This window comes from Nicotiana attenuata, chromosome 3 (genome assembly GCF_001879085.1).
Source record: "Nicotiana attenuata strain UT chromosome 3, NIATTr2, whole genome shotgun sequence".
Lineage (NCBI taxonomy): Eukaryota > Viridiplantae > Streptophyta > Magnoliopsida > Solanales > Solanaceae > Nicotiana > Nicotiana attenuata.
Window position 1 is genome coordinate 33,457,081 of NC_031991.1, and position 27,104 is coordinate 33,484,184.

At 40.7% G+C, this 27,104-nt stretch overlaps 1 protein-coding gene across 1 annotated transcript; it reads left to right on the forward strand.

The window, feature by feature from the left end:
- Window positions 7,788-8,437, forward strand: LOC109224598 (protein RADIALIS-like 1). Its single transcript, XM_019389143.1, has one exon. It carries the CDS (start codon window positions 7,881-7,883, stop codon window positions 8,148-8,150), a length of 270 nt encoding a protein of 89 aa, XP_019244688.1. The 5' UTR covers window positions 7,788-7,880; the 3' UTR covers window positions 8,151-8,437.

Genomic DNA, 27,104 nt, shown 5'->3' on the forward strand with positions numbered 1-27,104 from the left:
CACACTTTAGAAAAGTTGCGTGTGTAAGGTTATTATGGTCCACAGAAAGTGTGTAAGCGGGATTTGGGCCATAGGTCGGGTGGCAACTTATGTAATTTCCCAAATAAGTTAAATCATATCAAAAAGGGTTCTAGAAAAAGCTAAAGCACATGAACATAATATATAAGCAAAACAAGCACATTTGAAAGAAAATACGAAAACTTGGTACTAAATAATATCATAAGACAGACGATAAAATACACTGGGCTAATGATAGCTCCTTTTGCCTTTTCTTTTCTTGCTTTTTTCATTGCCAATATTAAGGGTGGCAAATGGGTCGGTTAGGCCCGGGCCCGGCCCAGGCCCGCGAGCTCATATGGGTAGTGGGCCTAAACGGGCCTATCCGTTTAAGCCCGGGACCAGAAGGGGTGCAGGCCCAAGTGGATCGGTTCAAATAATAAGCCCGTTAGGACCGGGACCGTTTGGGCGCGGGACCGGCTCCTAAGTAGGCCGGTTCAACCGGTCCTAACCGGTCCTAAACGGGCCCAACGGCTACATTTTATAAAAAAAAATTCCCTCAAAAATTGGCCAACGGTTGGAAGTTTAAAAACTAGCCGTTGGCCTGCCAATTTAGCCGTTTGGCTTTTTAGAAAATAGCCATTTGCCCCCCAAATTTTGTTTTAACCCCAAACTTTTTATAATTACACTTTTTCCCTATTCTCAACTATAAATACCCCCTCATTCCTTCATTTTTACTTACAAAATCATCAATCTTTCTCATTTCTCAAACTCCAATTGAAGTATTCAAGTCTTCACTCATCTCTCATTTCTCAAACTCAAATTCTTAATTCAAGTTAAATCATGCCCGGTGATTGTAGATTTGCCCATTTGTTATGGAACACTTTAATGTGGTAGAAGAAAATGAAGAAGTTTACATAATAAAGTGCAAGAATTGTGGTCGAGTCTACACTCATCGTCCAAAGTTGGAGGGCACAGGCTGTTTAAGGAGGCATATAAAGAGTTATCTTGCGCGTTCTCCAGACATTCGTATTTAAGATTTTAAGTTGATTTGACACAGTTTGTGTTATTTTAAAATTATTAGACGTATTATGCTTAATGTTTTAGTTTTGTTAGATTAATTTGAAGTATTATGTTGAAGGCATTGAACTTTAATTTGAAGTATTAAATGTAAACTTTAATTTGCAGCTTTGATACCGAGTTCATCTTAATATATATATATGTCTTAATATAGCTAATGTTATATCGAAATTCGAATATAGCTTATATACTATACATTTAGTATATCTATAATACTATACTACTATATATAAGGCAATATACTATATACGGTAATTTCTTGTAAATTATCTAAATTATATACTATATACGGGAAGCAGTTCATCGGAAGCAAAGTAACAAAGTTCCTCGAGGACCATAAAATCAAAAGGATCCCGTCAACACCCTACCACCCATGTGCAAACGGCCAGACCGAGTCCACAAACAAGACCATCATTCGAAACTTGAAAAAGAAGTTAGAAAATGAGAAAGGAAAATAGAGAGAAATGTTACCCGAGGTGCTATGGGCATATCGAACAACTCTAAAATCGAGCACGGGAGAGACGCCTTTCTCTCTGGTGTATGGATTAGAGGCTTTGATATCGGTCGAGGTTGGAGAGCCAAGTGCCAAATTTCGACATGCCACCGAGAGCTCAAACAACGAGGCCATGACTGCAACCTTCGAACTATTAGATGAAAAGCGAGAAGCTTCACTGGTCCGAATGGCCGCCCAAAAATAAAGAATCGAAAGGTACTATAACAGGAGAACAAATCTCCGACATTTCGGAGTCGGGGACTTAGTCCTAAGGAAAGTCCCCCTAAACACTCAAAACCCTAATGAAGGGAAGCTAAGCCCGAGCTAGGAAGGACAATACCGCATCCTCGGAGTGATCGGCAAAGGGTTCTACAAGCTCGGTACCATGGAAGGCGAACAACTTCCAAGCAATTGGAACATATCAATGCTCAAACGCTATTACTGCTAAGGTGTTCGATGTAAGACAGCGAAACATCCTCCGACTCAAAGACCTTGGGTTTTAAAGCATGCATTGCACTCTTTTCCTTCGAACGGATTTTATCCCAAAAAGGTTTTTACCGGCAAGGTTTTTAACGAGGCTACATCTATATGCTACCTAAGGAGGACTCAACAAGTATTCAAGGTTTCTCTCCAATCACCCTCGAATACTGGGGGGGGGGGGGCATCCCCCCACGAGATCATTGGAGAGATCAAAATAAGCTAAAGAGGATCTCGATAGGAAGGTGATGTATCGGGCCAAACGGTCAAATGAACCGTGGCCGCGTAGAATAATCAAACCCTCGACGGCGAAAACTATGTATACTTGTGCCAAGTAATCAAGGAATATTTTTTGCATCAAAACACTTTGCGCTTTAAAGAAGTTTGCTATTTTCACAAGAAACAGCCCCAGGGCCAGAAATTTCCCGAACACCCGAAAACTGACACCAAAAACTCGAAGCCATAAGACCTCCGGGCCGGAAACTTCAAGCTCAAAAGCCCTTAATAAAGAAACATCAAGTTTACAAGGAGCGGCTCCAGAGCCAAAAACTTTCGATGTCTCGGGGACTGTCGCCGACTGTCACCCCATCGAGCTATCAAAAACTCGAGGCCATAAGACCCCAAGCGGGCAACCTTGAGCCCGAAAGCCCTCTATGTGGCAATGCTAGAAAACGTAAGACCTCCATGAGGCATTATCAACAGTGTAAGACCTCCATAAGGCAATACCAAATCTGTAAGACTCAAGCAAGACATGAATTGTACTTGTGCCAAGTAACCTATCTGTAAGACCTCAAGTAAGGCATGTTCAAATTTATAAGACCTTAAAAAAGGCATAATCCCGATCTTAAAGTCAAGGCTATATATCCGAACTTGTAAGACCCCTAAAAAGGCATACCCTCGATATAGACGCCGAGGCTACCTCACTCGGGGACTAAAAGGCTACGGCCAAACACAATGACTACGGTCATAAGACCCGGCCAAACTAACACGACTCGGGGACGCCCGACCGTCGCCATAAAATCACAGGCCTTCAATTACTTCAAAACTACTTCGAAAAGAACCGGTTAATCAGGCTACCCTCGGCATAAGCAAAAGAGCTTCGTTCATGTTAGCTCCAAACAATGAAAAGGCTTCGAAAGAATTCAGCCATCGAGCGAAACCTCCCGAGGTGCTCATTTATCGTCAACGGCTCACAATTGAGGTTCTTACCGAACCATCGAAGAGTCGGACAATAACAAAAAAAGTCTTTGACGAGGGAAAAATAAAGCCTATATTAGAGGTCGTACCGACCCAAAGTGTAAGAGCCTAAGCGCCAGCCTATATTAGAGATCGTACCGACCCAACGCGTAAGAGCCCAAACGCCAACCCATATTAGAGGTCGTGACGACCCAACGCGTATGAGCGTACGAGCTAGCATAAAATTCAAAAACTTAAGGGTCGATGAGCTCGAGTCGGAACCCGACTCGAAGACTGAGTCTGAAACGGTTAACTAAAAAGTGCCTAAGGGAAAATGCGTAAGAGCCTACGGGCTAGCCCATTTGTAAACCTAAGGGTTTTACCTCGAAATCCAACTTATCTAGCTAATCATTGACAAACGTCAAAATTCAAAACAAAAGAAATACATACACAAGCAAAGGGAAATTCATGAAAGGGGAAAACTGAAAGGCTTTTTTTTATATGTATATGTGAAATAATACAAGGCTTCATTTACAATGTTCTCTAAGAGCATTGTACGCAGAATCAGAAAGGAAAAGCCTAGTCTACTTTCCCCTCAGGGACTGCGGCTCCATCGGCCTCTTCCTCATTATATTCGGCATCGGATACGAGGAACTTGGTGTCGTATTCATCCGCCTTGGCCTGCTCTATCTCTTCCTTGAGATCGAGGCCCCTAGCGTGGATCTCCTCGAGGGTTTCCCTCCCGGATCTGCACCGGGCATATTCATTGCTACTGCTCTCCCGATCGGAAGCCCCTCTCAACTGAGCTCGAGCGTCAGCAACGTTTTTAAATAGACAACCACTTTCTTATCAGCCTTAGCTCGAATCTCTTCAGCTTCAGCCCGGGCGTTCACGACCTCGACCTTCATCTTCAAAAGGTCAGACTCGAGCCTTACAATCCTGCTCATCTGGACCGAGCTATTTTCACGAGCATTTCGGAGTTGCACCTCGAGGGCAGAAGCCTTGGCCAAAGCATTCTTCTTGGCCGCAACTTGGGCATCTATCTGAGCCCTTAGCTCATTACACTCATACTTGGCCTGACCAACTTTGCCCCAAAGGCGTTCCAGGTCCTCCGTCTTACTCTGCAACTGATGCATCAAAATATTAATCTCCGAGGATAGAAAAAGAAACATGCATCCCCTTGAAACAAAGGTTACCTGTCTCTCGAGGCGGCCTTCGTAGTTCAGGCTTCGTTTCATCTCGTGTCGAAGGTGTATCAACTCTTTTGCCCTTTTATCACAAAGAAGCCTGAGGGATTTCTCCCCATCCAAGGCTTTCCGCAACCTGGCTTCACGACGGAGCAGCTCGGACTTAAGCTTGTCAAAGGCCTATGAAAAAGAACCTCAATGAGAAAATAAAAATGCAAAACCGAAAAACCAACAAAGTCAACCAAAACTCACCACAGAACAGAGCCGCTGAGCCTCCTCAAAAGTTGAGCGTACATCTACTGGCCCGATCTCATCGGCCGCAGTCGAACCACTCTCAGTGGGGATATGATCGCTCGAGACCCCGCTTGATTTAGGCGGCCCCTAGCCTCGAACATCCCTCGAAGTACCTTCGACGGGAGAAGAAGACGGCGGCAGAAAATCTGTATCCCTCGAAGTACCTTCAACGGGAGAAGGAGATAGCGGCGAAAGATCCTTGTCCCTCGAAGTACCTTTGACCAGGGAAAAAGACGGTGGCAAAAGAGGAGCCACTCCTCCGAGGCTAGAAATCTCGGGTATTGCAGGCTCAGCTGCCCTCGAGAGGTCTCTCGAATCGAGCCATCGATGTGTGATCGCTCCCTTCTGTTGCACCAATGTTCGCACAACGGCCGATAGGTACATGATCTACCTCAACGATCGCATCTCCTTTTCGCCTCGGGGCAGACCCTGCCTCACTATAAACCTCCTCGCCCACTGAGGATTCCTTGTGCTTGTTATCGCTCTTCGGCCCTGAAGCCGATGATCCTCCCTCCTCTCCAAGAGGGCATGGTCTCATCTCGGAAAATTCTCCAACACCTGCAGTAAAGAAGTTAGGAAACACAAAGGGAAATATTCCTTAAAGAAAAATATCATACGGTACTCACCGTGGTGTTTTGCCTCCCATCTACCATTCGATAGGTCTCGCCACTTACGCTCATCGTAGGTCGAGCAAGCTACCAGTTTCTGAGTCCAATCCGCCTGATTGGGGACCTCGTATGGCGACCACGGGATTGCTGCGGAAAGGGAAAGACAACACATTTACGAAGTCTGCCTCCACTATGAACAAAAATAACAAAAGCACAAGTGTACCACTTACGTGTGAAATTCCATTTCTCAGGGAATGGAAAGAATTCAAGACCGTTTCTTATCATTTTACTCAAAGAAACGCGGGGACTATCTATATACGGCTAAAATCGGAGAGTCCAATTTTATGATCATTATGACGCTCCATAGCCCGTCTCCAGAAAGCTCGAGGCACAGCTCGAGGTTCGACCCCGAAGGTTCCCTATGTTCGACCTCGGGACAGTGCAAATCGGTGGCTATAATGGACAAGCGGGAAATTCTCAAGGCACGTGGTTAGAGCTGATCAGGTCTATAAGAATAGTACAAGTCCGTACCAAGACATTAAATGGCTGTACCAGCCGCATATCTTTGTAATAAATGCACCTGTACTATGTTGGGATTCCCCCTCCTATATAAAGGGGACCCTTATCATTTTGTAAGACACATGATATTCAATACAAGAACAAGAACATTCTCTGCCCTTCGACTTAAACATATTCTACTGTCGCTCCTTTGATTTTATTGCTTACATTTGTTGTGTTTTATTGATTGTTCTTTATTTATTACTCATCATTGATCATAAAGAGCCATCATCAAGGTCCTTAGAACTGTTAGTTCTTCATCGACCATCCCCAGTCTGACACTTTAGCTCGACCTTGAGGCCCAGCGTAGGCCAGGTCGAGACCCCGATTCACGGCCATTCGGTTTGCATATTATACTGTCCTCAAGCTCTTATCTCATTTTTCTGACTCACACTTAGCATCTATCACTTCACAACTAGTATTAAAATAAATCACGTATTTTTAGAACAACAAAATCAAATTTATTGTAATTACCATTTTCAAGGTAAACGATTATGATAGTGGCGGAGACAGCTTCAACCAAGCAGGTATCAACCGATGCCACTTTGCAGATTAAGTAATACTCGGTCGTGTTCCTTTTATATATGATATAGTTTGACTATGCATAAAGTATTGGAAAGAACTGAAATCTTTTGTAAATTGTTAATATGGCATAACATTTGGTGTTTTTAAAATTTACCATATATACATGCGACTATAAAAACTTTTCATTAAGGATAAATTATTGTATAAAGTAATAATTTTCAAACTTAGAATCATGTCATTGTTTTTTAAATGGAGGAATATATATATATACACTCAAAAAATAATGCAAAGTAAACATTAATTAGGGACATGATAGGAAAATCTTCGGACCTAATTGTCCTAAATCCATACTCGTCTTAGACAAATTAATCGTGACAAAAAATAGACACCATATATACAAAGTCCTTTGTACGTCACTCGGTCACTGCATGCAAAAAAGGCCTGGTGATATCTTTTGGCAATCTGCTCCTCAGACCAAGTCTTAAACTAGTGGGTAATACTAAAAGACAGGATTTTACGTAGCACCCTCGTGAAAGCTCTCGTACGGCCAGTATCTTTGGATTCCATCTCAATTACTTATTTTTGGAGCAGAAAAATGGTAGAATTACCAGAATTTTTTTTATTTAACATGACGCTATCAGAATCTCTTTAGATTCAGAAAGAAGAGGGGGTATTGAAAGTTTTCTTTGTGGGACTTATTCTCGTTATGCATATGTGAATGTTGTTTAATTCTCGTGCTCCTCTTGTGGTTCCTAGGGAGACAAATCACCAATATTCTAGCACTAACTGGCAGAATAAGTGCCGGAGGCACCTTCCTAGCTACCCGAGATGCCATTTAACACTGTTTCGTTGCAAATAATATATATGTAACCAATATTATTTCCTTTTAATATAATACAAAGTAAATATTACTCCATCTGTTTTAATATAGATGACACATTTTTCTTATTAGTCGTTCGAAAAAAAATGGCACATTTCTACGATTGAAAATTATTCAACTTAAAACTTTTTAGTTTACCCATTTTATCCTTAATAAGAAGCTTTTATAACCACACAAATATCATGGTCCCACAAAGCTTACTTAATTTGGGATAACAATATATAAACTTATGCTCAAACTTTGACTCAAATAAAAGCTGATTTATGATAATAAACAGCTCTTTATACAAATAGATTATAAACTGATTGTACACAATTATATATATATATATATATATATATATATATATATATATATATATATATATATATATATATATATTTGTCGTCTATTTTTAGATTAAATGGTTAGATGGACGATTATTTAGGTTAATTCGGCTTGAAAAAATCCTACGTATGCCACTGTCACGACCCAAACCGCTCACTCCTCAAACGCTGGACCTCTATAAGAATCAGCACTTTGCCACCTCTTTTGCACACAACAGCTACGATCAGTCACTAGTCTCTTCTGCTAATCAACTCTCACTTGTTCTTGTTCTTCCAAAAATGGCATCAAGCTCAATGTCCTGCCATGGCTCCTGGACAGCAGAGCAGAACAAGGCCTTTGAGAAGGCTCTGGCGGTGTACGACAAGGACACTCCCCACCGGTGGTCCAACGTTGCCAGAGCTGTTGGAGGGAAGACAGCTGAAGAAGTGAAGCGACATTATGAAATCCTTGTGCAGGATGTCATGTCTATTGAGAATGGTAGGGTGCCCTTTCCCAACTACAGGACTACTAATGGAGGTCGCACTAACACGAACACTGCTGGTAATTAATATTACCAGAGGTAGGATGTAGTTCTATTCATGTAATACTAGCTGTACTATCTCTTGGATAAATAACCTCGATTCATCCAAAGTACATGAATTTACTTAGTTCGTGTATTCAAAATTATTGTAAGAAAGCATGTACGATCTTGTACATGTATTTCGGAAACAAAAAAGTCAAGAATAAGTTATTATGACACGTACTAGAGTAGGTACGTTTAAGAAGAATTCCTATGAATACCTAAATAGTGCAACTATTTTCGAAGACAAGTTGAATGAAGAATTCCTTTCATCTACTCCTCTCCAAGTGTGTTTGAGTGTTAATCTGCCCAAAATTTTCAACATTGTTGTTGTTATTACGTACTTTAGGAGGTGGATGCGATAATTTCAAATATAGCTTTTCACTCGAACTATATATATTCAAAAACTTTTAATTAAAACATACTTTGATAATAAGTTTGTTTATATTTTCATAAAGAAATAGTGATTATAGTGTTATGTCGAGGAAGAGGCAAACCCGAAAATAAAGAAGATAAAGAACACCAAATTTTAATGTGAAAACCCTTCAAATCGAAGGTAAAAACCACGGGATCACACAGATCCAAAAAGCTCCACAGTAACAATAAGAAGGTTACAAAAGTTCTCCAAATTGGTTAAACAATAAGTGCCAAATACAGAGCAACGATAGCAACACCAAATCAATTGAAGAAAGAGGAGAAGACGTTACAAAAATGGAGTTGTTGTTCGGGGTTCGAAATCGGATGCAAATTGCCTCCAAATCCGATCCTCACCGTTCAAATCAAAGACCACGATGTTAAGAACTATAGTAAATAATTCAGCCCGACCCAACCGTTAATGAATTGGAAAACGTAATTTGAAGTTGGCTGGTCGGAACAAAATCAGTAGCAAAACAGATACTTTTTCTTCTCTCCTCTCTCTTGATGAAAGCTCTCTCAAAAGCCACTCTTACGTACTAAAGTCTTTCAAAGACTTATACCAATGAGCATAGAGCAATTATCCAAGGTTGCTCTATTTATAGACAGTGAGTGGTGCTTTCGCTTAAAGCCAAAACCAACTCCAAATAGGAATACAAATCGAATCCAATTCCGAATAAGAATGGAAACCAAAATAGATTAGAATTAGGCAATTGGGCATTTGGCTGGACAACACGGGCGTGACCCAATAAACTCCCCCTCCAGCCAAGGGGTCAAATATATCTTCAAGTAGAGGAACTATTGATAGGCTTCATGCATACCAATTTTCTACAAAACACATGCTTATCTGCAACCATCGCTTTTGTCAGTATATCCGAATGATTGTCATCAATGTGTATCTTCACAACCTCTAAATCTAGACTCACAGCTAAGCCTAAAATCACACGAATAGAATACATCATCACAACAGGGGAGAAAATTCCATCAAAGTCAACTCCCTTCTTCTAGCCTAAACCTTTAACAACTAACCTCGCCTTGTACCTAGGCGCAGAGGTATGGTTATCTTGCTTTACTTTGAATATCCATTTGTTTGATAAAGCTCTCTTACCTTTCGACAATTTTACTAACTCATATGTGCCATCTCATGGAGTGACTTCATCTCATCTTCTATGGCATTTATCCATCTTTGTGAGTATCTTGCATGGCTTCATCATAACTCTTAGGTTCTCCCACGTCAGTCAAAAGTACATACTCATCAGGAGGATAGCGCTTGGATTTTTGCTTTCTCCCTTGTAGATCTTCTAAGAGAGGTTTCAAGAGAATTTGAAGTAGTTATCTGAGTAGGAATTGGTTGCTGATCAATCACAACTTCATCAACTGGAGAATCCATAACATCTACACCATGATGATCATTTTGATCTTGATCACTATCTTTATTATTATCTTGGGTTTCTTCATGTGAAATAGGTGCCTTAGCAATAGAAGATGGATCAATATCAACTAAGCTCTCATTACTATAAGAATCTATCTTCTCAGCTTTCTCAATATCTTCAATAGTATGTGTCACAACCCAAAATGCACTATAGCCTATGATGGCGCCCAACGTCGCCGTAAGTCAAGCCAACGGTGAATCATCCAATTAAATATTCATTTTAATACTTTTGAAATCATAAAATCTGTTAAATAAGGAATTTAATATATTATAAAATCACGGATACATACAATATTAGTAAGACACGAAATAAAATGTGACAATATTAAAGCAAAACTATTAACATCGACTAGCATATCCCAAACTCGGTGTCACAAGTGCATGAGCATCTACTAGAAGGTACAAAAATAATTCAACATCTATTTGGAATACAAAATAGACAAGATAATATAAATAGTGCTGTGGTTCATAACAAGGGATGAGACTCCCCGTAAAGTCCCCGTAATATCTGTGTCTTTACGTCTAAAATACCACCAAAAGTATATATACCTTCACAATAAGTGCAGAAGTGTAGCATGAATGCATAAATCAAAGCATACCCAGTAAGTATCTAGCCTAAATTGAGATAATTCATACTCATACACTGTAATATATACTCCTAAATCCCACGTATAGCTCCCTGTGGAATTCGACCCCGATTCTTTGTTGGGTATTACTATTGCATCGGCCGTTTCATAACCTCAAATAGAGGTATGATTACGAGATCAATTTTTAGCGTCGTTGTCGGGGCTAAAAATGGATTTAGCTATATATTTGGTTTTGTGTGCGAATTGTCTTCTTTCCCTTCTATGTTACTGATTTTTGTGAATCAATTATAGGTACAACAATGGCCCTCAACAATGATCAACTCGAAAACATGCCTTTGGGGGATGTGGACGTGGAAGATGACCAAGTTGAAGAGGTTCCTCTTGAACCTCAAGCATATAGAAGAGGCTGACCACCTCAAAACAACATCCCAGTTCTACGCCCACCTCCACCAAGAGCGGCTCCACACCGGGTGTTGCCGAACGAAGGGTATGTAAGTGCCATAGTCCCGTCCCACATTAGGGCGGGCAACTATCAAATCATGAATGTAGTGCTCACATTGCTAGAGCAACGAGGATTCTTCACCGCGGCTCCACGTCAAAATGCATACAAACACTTGAAGGGGTTTGTGGACACTTGTTGGGGGAGTAAACTGACAAACGTCTCCGAGGATGCTTTAAGGTTGAGGCTATTTCCTTTATCTCTATAGGGGAAAGCTTTGGATTGGTTAGAGAGATTGCCAAACCATTCTATCCATACATGGGATGAATTGGCAGAGAAATTTATTTCCAAGTTCTTTTCTCCCGGGCATATGGCTACTCTTAGAGACAAGATTATAGCATTCAAACAAGAGCCCAATGAGCCGTTGCATGAAATATGGGAGAGATACCGGATGATGGTCAAAGAGTGCCCCAATAATAACATGACAGAGGCTATGATTCAACAAACTTTCTATCGGGGGATCAATACAACTAATCAGGGCGTGGTTAATCAACTTGCCGGTGGAAATTTCATGACAACGTCGTATGCGGAAGCTTGTGAGATTTAAGATGAAATGGTAGATACTTCATCGGCATGGAAAAGTAGAGAAAATGTTCCTCAAGGTGATCCGAACGTGATTCACCTACAAAAAGGATTGCATGATCATGGGCAAGACATTGGCGAGTTGACCACCACAATGAATCAATTAGCCAAGGCTCAAATTTGACAAGTGCAAAAGTCATAAGCAAGTCAATGCCATGGAGGGAGTTAGTATGATGGTGAACAAGAGAAGGCCAAAGGGTCCACAAGTGCAAAATCGTGTAGAGAGTTATGTGCAAGAAGATAGTGGGTTTGATCAAAATGAATCTTACAATGAACAAGAGGAGGAACTGAAATACGTGAACAACTTTCAAGGGCAAAAATATAACTCTCAAGAACCGAATCAACAACAATGGCAACCTCAAGGTAATCAAGATAATTGGAATTCCAACAACCAAGAGAATTGGAATAATAACAACAAACAAGGAAATTGGAGTGGTGGAAATAACCAAGGCAATTGGAGTGGCAACAACCAAGGATATTGGGGAGGCAACAACCAGGGAGGATGGAACAATAATCAAGGCAATCGGGGGTTGGGCTTTCAAAGGCCCCCGATGTATCAACAACGGTGCAACAAGCCTCCTTATCCATCCCATGGTCCATGTTTTCCTAAAAATGAGATGAGACGAATAATGTTCAAACAAATTATGGAGAAGAATGCCGACTCCGATGCCCAACTAGCCTCACACAACACTTCAATTCGCAACATGGAAGTTCAAATCTCTCAAGCTCTAAACTCTCATCCGAAGGGGGGCACTACCAAGTGACACGGTGGTGAACACAAAGGATGGGAACAACATGGGACATTCCATGGCTGTTACTACAAGGAGTGGAAAAGGTGGGGAGGCACCCACCTCAAGTCAAAGGAAACTTGTGGAATATGAGCAATTGGTTCATGAAGATGAGACCCCAAACAATGTGTTGCAAGCAAATGATGAAGTGAGGATTCATATTGATGACAATGTGGAAGAGACTCAAGAGGAAGTGAACTCGTCTAGGATCACGTTGTTGACATACCGGAACTGGTAGTGCAAAAGGCTAAGGCACCAATTCCTAGGCCTCCTCCTCCATATCCTCAAAGGCTTGCCAAGCAAAATGACGAGAATCAACTCAAAAAGTTTAATGACATGATGAAGAGTGTATCAATCAATGTGCCATTAGTTGAAGCCTTGGAGCAAATGCCCCGTTATGTAAAGTTTATGAAGGATTTGGTGACAGAGAAGCGGTCGATGAACTGTGAAACAATAAAAATGACTCAACAAGTGAGTGCAACTGTGCATTCAATGGCCGCCAAATTGGAAGATCCCGGTGCTTTAACAATCCCTTGTACTATTTGCTAAAGCTCTTTGTGATCTTGGGGCAAGTGTCACTCGATGCCCTATTAGGTTTCAAGACTTTGGGAATTGGGAAAACAAGACCCACATCTGTGAGATTACAAATGGCCGATCGTACCACGAAGAGACCATTGGGAGTGATTGAGGATATATTGGTTCGTGTCAATAAATTCATTCTGCCGGTGGATTTTGTCATGCTTGATTGTGGGGTTGACTATGAGGTACCGATTATTCTTGGGAGACCTTTCCTTGCTATGGGGAAGGCTCTAGTTGATGTTGAAGCTGGAGAACAAACCTTCTGGGTTGGTGTTGAAAAAGTGGTTTTCCATGCGTGTAAGTCTATGAGTCAACCCAATAGCAATGAGGTGTGCTCTTTCGTGGACTTGGTGATCGATGTGATTGTGAATGAAACAAGTGTTGTGATGAATGTTGATGATACAATGGAGGCCGTCTTGCTCAACGTTGATGATGAAGAGATAGAGGGCTTTGTGGAATGTGTGAACGCTTTGCAAGGAATGGGGTCGTACACTTATGAGCCCTGCAAATTTTCCTTGGATCTCGAAAATAGAACAACTCCTCCAACAAAGCCTTAAATTGAGGAGCCTCCCATCTTGGAGTTGAAGCTATTGCTTCCGCATCTTCGGTATGAATTTCTTGGCCCTTCTTCTACTATACCAGTTATTCCTTCCTCTTGTTTGACTAACGTGCAGGTAGACGCTACATTGGCGGTGCTACAAAAGAGGAAGAAGGCTATTCGATAGACATTGCCGGATATTCGGGGAATAAGCCTCGCATTTTGCATGCAAAAGATTAACTTGGAGGAAGGTGCCAATTTATCTATTGAACATCAAAGGAGACTAAATGAAGCCATGCAAGAGGTTGTCAAAAGGAGATCATCAAGTGGTTAGATGCCGGGGTTGTCTACCCTATTTTTGATAGTTTATGGACTTCTCCGGTTCAATGTGTCCCAAATAATGGGGGCATGACGATAGTCAACAATGATAAGAATGAATTGATTCCTACAAGAATGGTGACCGGGTGGAGAGTGCTTATGGACTATCGTAAGCTCAACAAAGTCACAAGCAAGGATCGTTTCCCACTTCCCTTCCTAGATCAAATGCTTGATAGATTAGGCGGCCGTGCTTTCTATTGTTTCCTTGATGGGTATTCTGGCTAAAAACAAATTTTTATTGCTCCGGAGGATCAAGAGAAAACTACCTTTACATGTCCTTATCGTACTTTCATTTTCTTGCGGATGCCATTGTGTTGTGCAATGCACCAGCGACTTTTCAAAGGTGTATGATGGCGATCTTCACGAACATGGTGGAGGATTACCTTGAAGTCTTCATGGATGACTATTCGGTGGTCGGGAATTCTTTTGATGATTGTCTAGCAAACTTGGATAAAGTGTTGGCAAGATGTGAAGAAACAAACTTGGTGCTCAGTTGAGAGAAATGTCATTTCATGGTTGAGGAAGGCATTTTCCTTGGCCACAAGATCTCAAATAATGGCATTGAAGTAGACAAGGCAAAGATTGAGATGATTTCTAAACTTCCACCTCCAACTTCGGTGAAAGGTGTGTTGAGTTTCTTAGGCCATGCGGGATTTTACCGGCGTTTCATCAAGGACTTCTCTAAAGTGGTGAACCTGTTGTGAAAGCTTTTGGAGAAAGATACTATGTTCTACTTCAATGATGATTGCATGAGAGCCTTTGAATTGCTAAAGCTCAAGTTGACTACTACTCCCATTATCACCGCTACAAATTGGAGTTTTCCTTTTGAGCTCGTGTGCGATGCAAGTGATGTAATGGTAGGGGCTGTTTTAGGGCAATGAATGAACAAGATTTTTTATCTGGTCTACTATGCCAGTAAGACCATGAATAGTTCCCAAGTCAACTACACTATTATGGAAAAAGAGCTCCTTACCATTGTGTTTGATATTGAGAAGTTCCGCCCATACTTGATGGGTGCAAAGGTTATTGTCCATACGGATCATGTGGCACTTCGTTATCTTATGAGCAAGAGATATTCCATAGCCCAGTTGATGAGATGGGTGCTTTTGTTGCAAGATTCTGATATAGACATCCACGATAAAAAAGGAAGTGAAAACCAAGTGGCGGACCATTTGTCACATTTGGAGGAGGAGGGGAGGCCGCATGATGGCCTTGAAATCAATGACATGGTTTCTAACATAGATCACAACTCAAGTGCTCTATCACATAGAGTACAGTAAAAATGTTCAGATAAGATAGGTAGACAATTCCATGGAATCGACTAAATCACAGCTATAGTGCACGCTCACACGCCCGTCACCTAGCATGCGCGTCACCTCAACATCAATCACATAACACGTAATTCGGGGTTTCATACCCTCAGCACCAAGTTTAGAAGTGTTACTTACCTCGAACGGCTCCGAACTATCTAAAAGAAACTCAAAACATCAAATATTGCCTAAGGAAACTAACCCAATCGATAAAGGTCGAATCTTTAAACAAAAGCCCATAATCAACCCAAAAGTCAAACCCGGGCTCGCACCTCGGAACCCGTCAAAACTCACAAAATCCGACAATCCATTCAATTTCGTGTCCAACCATACTAGTTTTACTCAAATCCGACTCCGAATCGATGTTCAAAACTTGAAAATTCGCTTTATGAAGTTATAGACAAAACCCCCCAGTTTTCTCTTTTGGAACCCTCAATCAAATGCTGAAAACGAAGATAGATTCATAATATAAAATCATAATTGAGTAGAGAACACTTACCCCAATTAACATGGTGAAAATCACTTAAAAAATCGCTCTAATACGAGCTCCATAGCTCCAAATATGCTAAAATCGTGAAACCTCCGAAATAGAGTACTTTATAAGGTCTGCCCAGGCGAACCCTTCGCGAACGCGGAAACACCATTGCGTTTGCGATGAAGAAAATTAACTGCCACCATAATGCCTTATGTGTTCGCGATGCTATCCACGCAAACGCGATGCCCAAAGATGCCACATAGCGCGAACGCGTCCCACGACTCGCGGACGCGAAGTAGAGTGCTCCAGCCCCCTGCTCACCATTGCGAAAGCGGATACACGAACACGAAAGCGAAGAGATAAAACAGCTTTGTTCCAAATAATTATTCGTGATCGGGATGATCGCACGCGAACGCGATTCTTTGCAGATATTCAGCAAAAGCCAGTATTCCAGAAATGATAGGAAATGGTCCGAAAGCGATCCGAAACTCACCCAAGCACCTCGGGACCCCATCCAAGAATACCAAAAAGTCCCAAACATAACACGGACCTACTGGAGGCCTTAAATCACACCTAACAACATTGAAACGACGAATCACACCTCAATTTAAACTTGAATGAACTTTGAACTTCCAACTTCCAAAACTCGCGCCGAAACATATCAAATCAACCCGGAATGAACCCAAATTTTGCACACAAGTCCCAAATAACATAATGAAGCTATTCCAATTCCAGGAACCACAATTCGAATCCAATATCCTCAAAGTCAACTTCCGGTCAGACTTATGAAATTTCCAAATCTTCAAATTTTCAACTTTTGCCAATTTGTGGTGAAATCTTCTAGAAACATCCAAATGCAAAGCCGGGCATACGCTCGAGTCCAAAAACACCATCCAGACCTAACAGAACCATCCAAACTCCAATACGAGGTCAAATATTATTCTCCCATACATACTGTAATCAAATTCGATAGCAATTACTTGAGGCCCAAAGACTTCATCTAATCAAATACAAGCTACTCTACTGACATGCCACACCAATACTACCTAGGGCCACAAACAGTGCACCAAGACGCAACAATTCAAATGCACACAAAAATGGAAAATGACTCAAATGAGAGAACCGCCCGCAAGCTCAACAAGCACCACCACAACCACAATGCTATGAACCCATCATACATAGTGTAACCAAGACACATAAATCTAACACAAAGGATCACATCCCGATATCACCCAGCCGCAATGCGTGACACCATCCAAACACTGGCCCATATGAAATACCTCAAGCCACCATGCTTAAAATCAACAGCCACGCGTAATTCGATATCAAGTACCCAAGGCGCATGACAATAACCACGGAGAAGCAATTAACACAATACCACAACACGAAAGGACCATAACCAAGGCGCAATCAACCATTCCACACCCCAATCACCAAATCACACAAAGTTCGCTATAAGGACCAAAGGAACCACATCATGCGTGCATATAACCACAAATCACAACCTCTCGTAGCATAGAAGGACAACACATATAACATATGAAAATAAAAACAAGCTCGCTCTAACCAAATGACATACCTTTCCGCAATAACGGTGCTGAGTCAACAAATCTGGCCCAATGTAGAATACACATCCTCATTAGGCCTAAAAACGAGCTCCCAAATAAACCCTAGTGATGTGATGTATAGATAATTAACCCTCCAAAAGTCCACAAGGACCTAACCATAACACATATTGTCATCTAGCTAGCTTTGGCCACATCTTCAAAGTCCACAACCACAAAACAACATGCTTCTAAGAACTCCTAGTCTCCAAATCCATAGAACACACGATTCACCATATTTGATCCCAACTCTAGCGCCCGAATGTCTAACACATCTCTCATACACGATCATCCCATGAGGGATACTTCTATAATTCTTCCATGCCATAGAGCAAAATCTGAATATCAGCAGTCGATCAACCAGGCGAGTACCGCAATACCAACGAAGCATCCGTAAGTCAGAACACAATGCACCTTCTGAATGTAAACTCTACTCAAGTAATACCAATTAGTGCCAACATCCAAAATCATTTGTGCTGCATAAACTCATGATCTTCCTTTTGGAACTGAATCGTATACTGGCACATGCAAATCTCAATCCCAAACGACACGCCGCATCTATCATGCCATCATATGAAAAGTACGAGAATCTCATAATCAACTCTGAGTCACCAGGAGAATACATACCCGAAACCTTCCATTTGATCACAATCAGAAGAAAATCACAATACACAACATGCTCCTCTTACAGGTAGGAAATATCCGTCTCAAACTGTGGTAGAAATCATTGGGAACACTTCGAAGTCCATTGCACATAACCAAGCCATCAAAACTGAATCTCTCTAACTCAACCAAGCCACGCAGGTCGCCAAACCTAAGAGTATTTCCACAAAACACTTGTAGAGACTTACCACATTAAAAATACCCAAAGAACCTATCCTATCCATTACCGTACTGATCCATCCCACTACCAAGATATCCTACTTCTCTGAGTTCCTTCCGAATTATCCTCATGTTGACACTTCTCCTTGCCATAACACCACGATCCTTAACCAAAACTCACCACAAGAGGTCCTAACATAAAACCACATGCCCTAAAGCCCATAAGCTGTTGTATCCCCTCTTAAGCACCCCAAAAGTATCACAACCGAGACACCCACTCTGAAAAGACGTTTTGTGAACCTAAAGTCGTTAACTTCACCTTCATGATACTGAAATGTAGAATCCATAGTGATACAAAAATACTGCAATTCCCAGCTCCATCCGATGCGAATCTCAAATCTTAACCATATACATATTCGGAAATTCTTAATTGCCGCATATAATCTTGAATCCATTAGAACCTTCTTGAGAGTCATCTACTCTACTTAAATCTCAATTGCACCTCCCAAATGGGCCGAATGACTTGTGCCCCATTAGCACGACAACACCCATAGAAGTAACCCCGCCTTAAAGCAACCGAGCAAATTCCTACACCATGTGTACTACATCCGTCACGAATAACAACTGAAATCATTCCATGATTTCTATATACCCTTAAAGTGTAATTTAACCCGTATCTAGATATTTCATTGCTTAAGTCATCCTCAAAACCAGCCTCTGCAAGCCATAACTGATTCACAAGTATACCTCAAACCAAAACTAACACAACACATAATCGTGCAATCAAATCGTCGATAGCAAACTCCCCCACTTGGCTCGAAGCCATGGATCAAAACACTCGATAACTCACAATTCCCATACTCTATTACCGCCATAATGCCACGGTGAGATTCAACCAAATCTTCCCTAAGCTTAGGTAACACAAACCATATTATGCCTCAAATCATCTACAACGCTCACGTTCATCCACGTGATGGTCAGGTCAACTTTCTCAACCAATCCAAACTCAAATCGCAATACCCATAACTCACTAGTAGAAAAGAAGTGCTCCTCACAACCTCATAAGGATCACCCATCCGTAGCTTACCCCTCAGGTTATAACCCATCTGCTTAGCCTCAAACTGACATCTCTATATACCCTTTCACAGCCACAACTACTCCGCAATCACTTAATCTTCCTAAGTATGAACTCGTCAATAAGACATGAAAATCTACTTCGTTCCACAACTAAACAACATGAAAAAATCTTTCAACACGCTCATAACTCGAGACTATACATCACATCAAGACATAAATCAAGCACCCAATAGTATTTTTACATCTCAAGAAAACTCTTCTTCTCACATTCAAACCGCCTGAACACACTCCGCTGTCACATCATACTCATCATATAGCCATCCAGCCACTCATCGAGCCACAAATTCCACTTATAGGGACATTACAGGACATATAAGTACAGAGGCAGACCCAAGAGTTGAGCACGACGGGGGAACCACAATGCGCTAATCACAAACGATAAAATTCGGCGTGCAACTCTTTGGAAACATAATGATTATAATGACTTATAATCCATGTATAAACAAAAAGAAATTCTAAAGAAAAGAAAGCAACGAACAAAGAGAGATTTCTTTGCAAAATGGGTGATATAGGAAGGAAATTGATAAAGCATGTTTCGCACTTTAAAATTTCTATAAAAAAGGGGTCAGTGATCAAAAAGGCATTCAAAGTTTAAAGAACTCAAGATTAAGGGTATGTTAAAAGTAAAAAACCTAAAGAAAAAGTCTTAAACTCTTAGTTTCCATTGCTGAATCGGAGTCAAAGTGATTGATGAAGAAGGTTGTGGCATAAGGATTTGTATTTTTCTATTTGTGGAGTGATAAGTTTCAATTTGAAGCTTTTAATTTTTAGGGATGAGTTTGAAAAAAATTTAATTAAGTTAACTATTATGTATTAGAAGTTAGAACTAAACTATAATTGAATTCAAAAGAAAGAATAAAGAAAAAAATAAAATAATTTGCTACTAAGTACATAAAGCAAGTACATAGTATTCAATAAACTAAAAAAAACTAAAGATGGGACTCGAACCCAGATCATCCGGCAAACAAGGGAATTTAAGCGCCCAACAAAATCACTTCTTCCGTCCACCTTTTTTGTTTTTGGGGGCACAACTAAAATATTTAAGGGGTCCTATATATATGTACAAATATATTTAACATATATATACAAGGTTTTTACCGAGACTAACGGAGCCCCGTGACCCCTCTAATTGCAACGTAGGTACGCCTTTGTATAAGTACAAAACCACGTGCTCACACAATCAAAATGCCCGTGCTCAAGCTACAGTCAAAACTCGGCCATAAGTCCTCTAGACTTGTCCATCATCAGCACATAGAAATCACGTGGAAGTAATTCAAAGAGATACACTTCAAGTTGAATCAATGTCGCATGATAAAGAAAGAAAGATGAGAAGTTTATCCTAAATGCCCTGTAGCCTCTTGAAGATAGGTATGAACGTCATCATACCGATTCACTTTACTCTACTAGAAACTTGCTCATGACTCGTAGAACCTATAAACCTAGAGCTCTGATACCAACTTGTCACGACCTAAAATCCAACTAGCCATGATGGCACCTAACCCAACCCGCTAGGTGAGCTAGTAACAATAAACCAGTTCAAATGATATTTATTAAGAGAAGAAATGATAATACAACTCAACTATTATACAAGGAATTCCCAAGGACTTGTAGTACAAATCATGAGCTTCTAAGATTTAAAGTTTACAAAGCTAGTATGAAATAAATACATCATATGTCTGAACGTACATAAACAGATTTTCATAAATCTATAGCTACCACGAACAAGAGGTAGCTGTAACTCGAACGCAGGTAGGTCTTCAATGCTAGCTTCCGTCATACACAGCAACATCAGCATCCAAAATATGCTCGCAAGTTGCAGAAGTGTAGTATGAGTACAACTGACCACATGTACTCAATAAGTAACAAACCTAACCTTAGGTTGAAAGTAGTGACGAGTTGGAACAGAGGTCGGAGTCCAACACCAATAGCCAACAAGAGTTCATAACAAAATAATAATAATGGTACAAGAAAAATACTCAGATATAAGATGCTCAACTCGCTTACAGTTCCGAAAAAATAGGCATGCTTTTCAAGTATATTAGTGAAAACCCAATTCTTTTACTGAAATCACCAAAATATGAGTAGGTTTGTAAAATTGTGATTTTTTCCAAAAACTTTCAACAACTGATAAGATGTTTCATTATCATGGCATGAGGAAAATGCATCTCTACGCCTACATGTAAATGTATGCATGCCAATTGTAATACAGTGTAGTGATAAAACCATATGCATACTCTCGGTGTATCAATGCACTCAGTCCTCCCAATCACTCAATCCTCACAGTCACTCAGTCCTCACAGCCACTCAGTCCTCACAGTCACTCAATCCTCACAGTCACTCAGCACTCACACTCAATAGGTACCTATGCTCACTGGGGGTGTGTACAGACTCCGGAGGGGCTCCATAAGCCTAAGCGCTATAATAAGCCAATCATGGCGTAAATCAATAACATCTGCTATGGCGTGCAGCCCGCTCCCATCATAAATCAATAATACCTATTGCGGCGTGCAGCCCGAGCCCATCAATATCCTCACAATTAGGCCCTCGGCCTCACTCAGTCATTAATCTTTCCAGTCTCTCGGGCTGACAATGTCATGAAATCAGCCCAACAATAATGATGTGATGTGTCAATAAATGGTAACAAAGACTGAGATATGATATGCATATGGATGTGTATGACTGAGTATGTAATTGCAATGTAAACAGATAACTCAACTGCAGAAATGTCCTTAGTGGTCCCAACAGGATAAGCATATAGCCTAGACATGGTTTCTAACATGATCACAATTCAAGTGCACTATCACATAATGTACAGTAAAAATGTTCAGATAAGATAGCTACACTATTCCATGGAATCGACTAAATCATAGTTACTACAGTGCATGGCCACACGCCCGTCACCTAGCATGCGCATCACCTCAACATCAATCACATAACACGTAATCCGGGGTTTTATACCCTCAGCATCAAGTTTAGAGGTCTTACTTACCTCGACCAAGCCAAATCCAATACCGAGCAGGACAAACGATACTCCAAAAATTCCAGCCCGTGCACACCGACCTCTGAATGGCTCATACTAGCCAAAACAAACTTGAAACATCAAATATTGCCGAAGGTAACAAACCCAATCGGTAATGGTCGAATCTTTAACCAAAAGACCAAAATTAACTTAAAAGTCAAACACGGGCCCGCACCTTAGAACCCGACAAACCTCACAAAATTTGACAATCCATTCAATTTTGAGTTCAACCATGCTAGTTTCACTCAAATCCGACTCCAAATCGATGTTCAAAACTCAAAAATTCGCTTTATGAAGTTTTAGACAAAACACCCCAATTTTCTCTTTTGGAACCCTCAATCAAATGCCGAAAACCAAGATAGATTCATGATATAAAATAAAAAATGAGTAGAGAACACTTGCTCAAATTCACATTGTGAAAATCGCTTTAAAAATCGCTCTAATCCGAGCTCTATAGCTCCAAATATGCTAAAATGGCCGAAGCCTCCGAAATAGAGTACTTTATAAGCTCTGCCCAGGCGAACCCTTCGCGAACGCGAAAACACCATCGCGTTTGCAGTGAAGAAAATTAACTGCCACCAAAATGCCTTATGCATTCGCGATGCTATCCACGCAAACGCGATGCCCAAAGATGCCACACAGCGCGAACGTGTCGCACGACTCGCGGATGGGAAGAAGAGTGCTCTAGCCCCTAGCTCACCATGGCGAACGAGAACGCGAACGTGAATAGATCAAACAGACCAGTTCAAATTCTTATTCGCGATCGCGATGACTCCCACGTGAACGTGATTCTCTATGGATATCAGCAAAAATAAGCAATCCTGAAATGAGATGAAATGGTCCGAAAGCGATTCGAAACTCGCCCAAGCCCCTCGGGACCCACCCCAAGTATACCATCAAGTCCCATAACATAAAAAGGACCTACTTGAGGCCTCAAATCACACCTAACAACATCGAAACGATGAGTCACACCTCAATTCGAACTTGAATGAACTTCCAACTTCAAAAACTCGCGCCGAAACATATCAAATTAACCCGGAATGAACACAAATTTTGCACACAAGTCCCAAATAACAATTTGAAGCTATTCCAATTCCCGGAACCACAATCCGAATCTGATATCTTCAATGTCAATTTCCGGTCAAACTTATGAACTTTTCAAACCTTCAAATTTCCAACTTTCGCCAATTTGTGCCAAAACATTCTAGAAACATCCAAATGCAAATCCGGGCATACGACCGTGTTCAAGATCACCATCTGTACCTAACGGAACCATCAAAACACCAATACGAGGTCAAATACTAAAAATTCAAACATGGTCAACTCTTCCAACTTAAAGCTTAAACCATGAAATTCATTCTTCCAAATCGATTCTGAATAACCTGAAAACCAAAACCGACGATTCAAATAAGTCATAATACATCATACGGAGCTACTCATGCCCTCAAACTACCGAGCAAAGTCAAATGCTCAAAATGACCGATCGAGTCGTTACATCGGGAGAAATCTGTAAGAGTAGTACAATTTCTTTGGTTAATCAGGTAGCACGTCAAATATCTAAAAATAGCGCGTCTGTTACTCTACGTGAGTCTAGTCTCAGTTCATAGCGCGAACTAAAGTAACTAATCAGGCAAGCGTAACTCAAATAGTACAATTAAAGCATGGCGTGAGTCTAAGTCTTCCCGGACATAATTATAAATCCTAGCATACGCACGGAAACTTGTCACCTCATACGTGCGTAGCTCCCACAACATGTAGTACATAAGAAGTATTACACATATGGGGTAAATTTTCACTCACAAGGTTAGACATGAGACTTACCACGCTCTGAAGTTTCATGACCGACCCCATCGCCTCTCTAACATTTCAAACCGATGCCCATCGACCAAAACTAGTCAAACAACATGCAAATCAATCAAAATGTACTCCAATTCTTATAATTTAACAATTTTTAAGAATCCCCAACTCCGCTCGAAAAGTCAACAAAGTCAACCCTCGGGCCCATGTACCCGGATTCCGAAATTTTTTGAAGATAAACTTTACCCATGACGCTACAAAATCAAATATACGATTTATTCCAAATTCCATGTCCAATGTCATAGTCAAAATCCAAAAATATAATTTCTAAGTTTCTATTCAAAATCCCAAAATTTCCACCAATTCCATGTTAAAATCTGCATATAATCCATATATTTAAAGGAAACAAGTGGAAATAACTTTCCTCACAATAGATGGTGAGAATTTCCTCTTCAAGAGCTCGAAAAATCGCCGAACCAAGTAAAAATGTAAGAGGAACGGACTAAACCCCGAAATAATGTCTTATTAATAGCCTCAGATGTCGCATTTGCGACACAGGATTCGCATTTACGAACCCTCGCAATTGTGGAAAAGTGTCCGCAATTGCGAACGAAGGCAAAATCTACAGGCTTCGCAATTGCGAACAAATTTTCGCAAACCAAGGCAAAAATTTACAATGTAAGAGGAATGGACTAACCAAGTGCTCCAAAAATCTACAATGGAGATGGTGAGAATCTCCTCTTCAATAGCTCCAAAAATCACCCAACCAAGTAAAATTGTAAGAGGAATGGACTAAACCCCGAAATAAAGTCTTAATAACATCATCAGTTGTCGCATTTGTGACACAGGGTTCGCATTTGCCAATGCTTGCAATTGCAGACAAGTTATCGCAATTGCGAACCAAGGCAAAATCTACAGGCTTCGCAATTGCGAACAAATGTTCGCAATTGCGAACCAAGGAAAAAATCTACAATCTTCGCAATTGCAAATGGAATTTTGCAATTGCGATGCCTGAGCACCAGCAACACCAACACTCTTTCCCGATATAGAAATGGGCATAACTCTCTCATACGACATCAGAATTCGATGATTCTTGTTGCTTTGACTCCGTAATAACGATGCAGATCTAATGGTTCAATAAAATAAAAAATTGAAGGTCGTTTTCTCAATATAGTATCATTTTACCCCAAAAAATAATGCCAAAACATCAAACAAGGGCGCGACACAACCTAAACACATCCGAAATAGAGTCGAGGCCCCCGAGACCCTGTCCAATCACACAAACCACTCTAAAAACATAACACAAACTCGCTCGCATGATCAAAACACCAAAATAACCTCTTGAATCACGAATCAGATGCCAAAACGCATGAAAATCGCAATGAACTTAAAAAATTTCTAGAATTGCGACCAAGCGTCCGAACCATATAAAATCAACTCCAAATGATACAAAGTTTTGCAGACAAGCTTCAAATGACTAAACGTACCTATTCCAAGTACTGAAACCAAAATCCGAGCCCGATAGCCTTAAAGTCAAACCATGATCAAACTTAGGAAAATTAAAACCTTTAAATGCAACTTTTCACAATAAGTGCCGAAATTCTCCCGGACCACCCGATACTCAACCAGAACATACGCCCAAGTCCAAAATCATCATACAGACCTATTTGAATCTTGAAATCTCGATTCTGAGATCGTTTACTCAAAAGTCAAATCTTTCTCCACTTTCCCAACTTAAAGTTCCTGAATTGAGAATTATTCTTCCAATCAACCCTGAGCTTCCTGAAAATCAAAACCAACCACACGTACAAGTCATAATATATGAAGTGAAGCTATTTAAGGCCTCAAACCATCAAACGATGCGCTAAAGCTCAAAAAGATCGGTCGGGTCATGATAGTATGATCTTCAAAGAATATTGTATCATGACTTCTAATAAGTTTATCGTCCATTGGATCATAAAAATGATACTCAAACTCATCTTGACCATAATCGACAAAGATGCACTCCTTACTTTTGACATCCAGTTTCGATCTCCTATCTTTAGGAACATGGACACAAGCTTTACACCCAAAAACTCCCAGGTGATCATAATAAATATCTTTGGCAAACCAAATTCTGTCTGGGACATCTCCATCCAAAGCAACATCAGGAGTCAAATTGACAACATAAGTAACAGTGTTAAAGTGCTTCCGCCCAAAATGTATTTGGAAGTTTAGCCTCTAAAACCAAGCATCTAACTCTCTCAACTAGAGTTCTTTCGTNCTCCTCTTCTCTCACTCAAAAAGCCCTAACCCACGCCCCTTGCTTCTTCTTCTTCTTTCCATCTCCCTCAAACCCACTTCTTTCACACACACACACACACACACTCCCGTCTATCTCCTCTCCACCTTCCATCACTCTCCACTTCTACAAGAACCAGGTATGTCATACTTTCTCTCTCTCTTCTTGTACCTTTTTATTTTGTAATTTTAATGCTTGAATTGTTGTAGTATCTATAGTTAGACTTTTGGTTTTCTTTTCTTTTTTTAGTGGGTAATGTGTAAAATGTTGTAGAGAAGGGCATGGTCTTGTTGTGTGAAGTTAATTGTAGTAAAGCGGAGTTATGAAGTGATAGTGGTTGATTTTGGGGGAGAGTTGATACTCCCATGGGATAGATGTGTTAAATTGTTGTTCTATGCACACCAGGTGCTTGTGAAATTGTCCCAACTGAGCTATAATGGGTAATGTGACCATGGTGGTGATGAAGTTTGAGTAACCACCCCAGGTTCACACAACTCAAACCCTCACTAATAGTAGCCCTTGTTTTGTCAGGTACAATGCATCAGCCAAGAAAAAGATGGGCCACAGGTTCCTCCACTAGTGGACCAGGAGGTTTATCTAGAGCTCGAGCTCAGGCTAGTGCGGACCAATTTGACCGCACTTGGTTTGTATCCAAAGAGTCCCGAGATTGGTTTAATCCAAAGCGTCCCAAGATTGGTTTA

Excerpts from the sequence above, each read along its gene's own strand:
- LOC109224598 (XM_019389143.1), top strand. The coding sequence starts at position 7,881 with ATGGCATCAAGCTCAATGTCCTGCCATGGCTCCTGGACAGCAGAGCAG.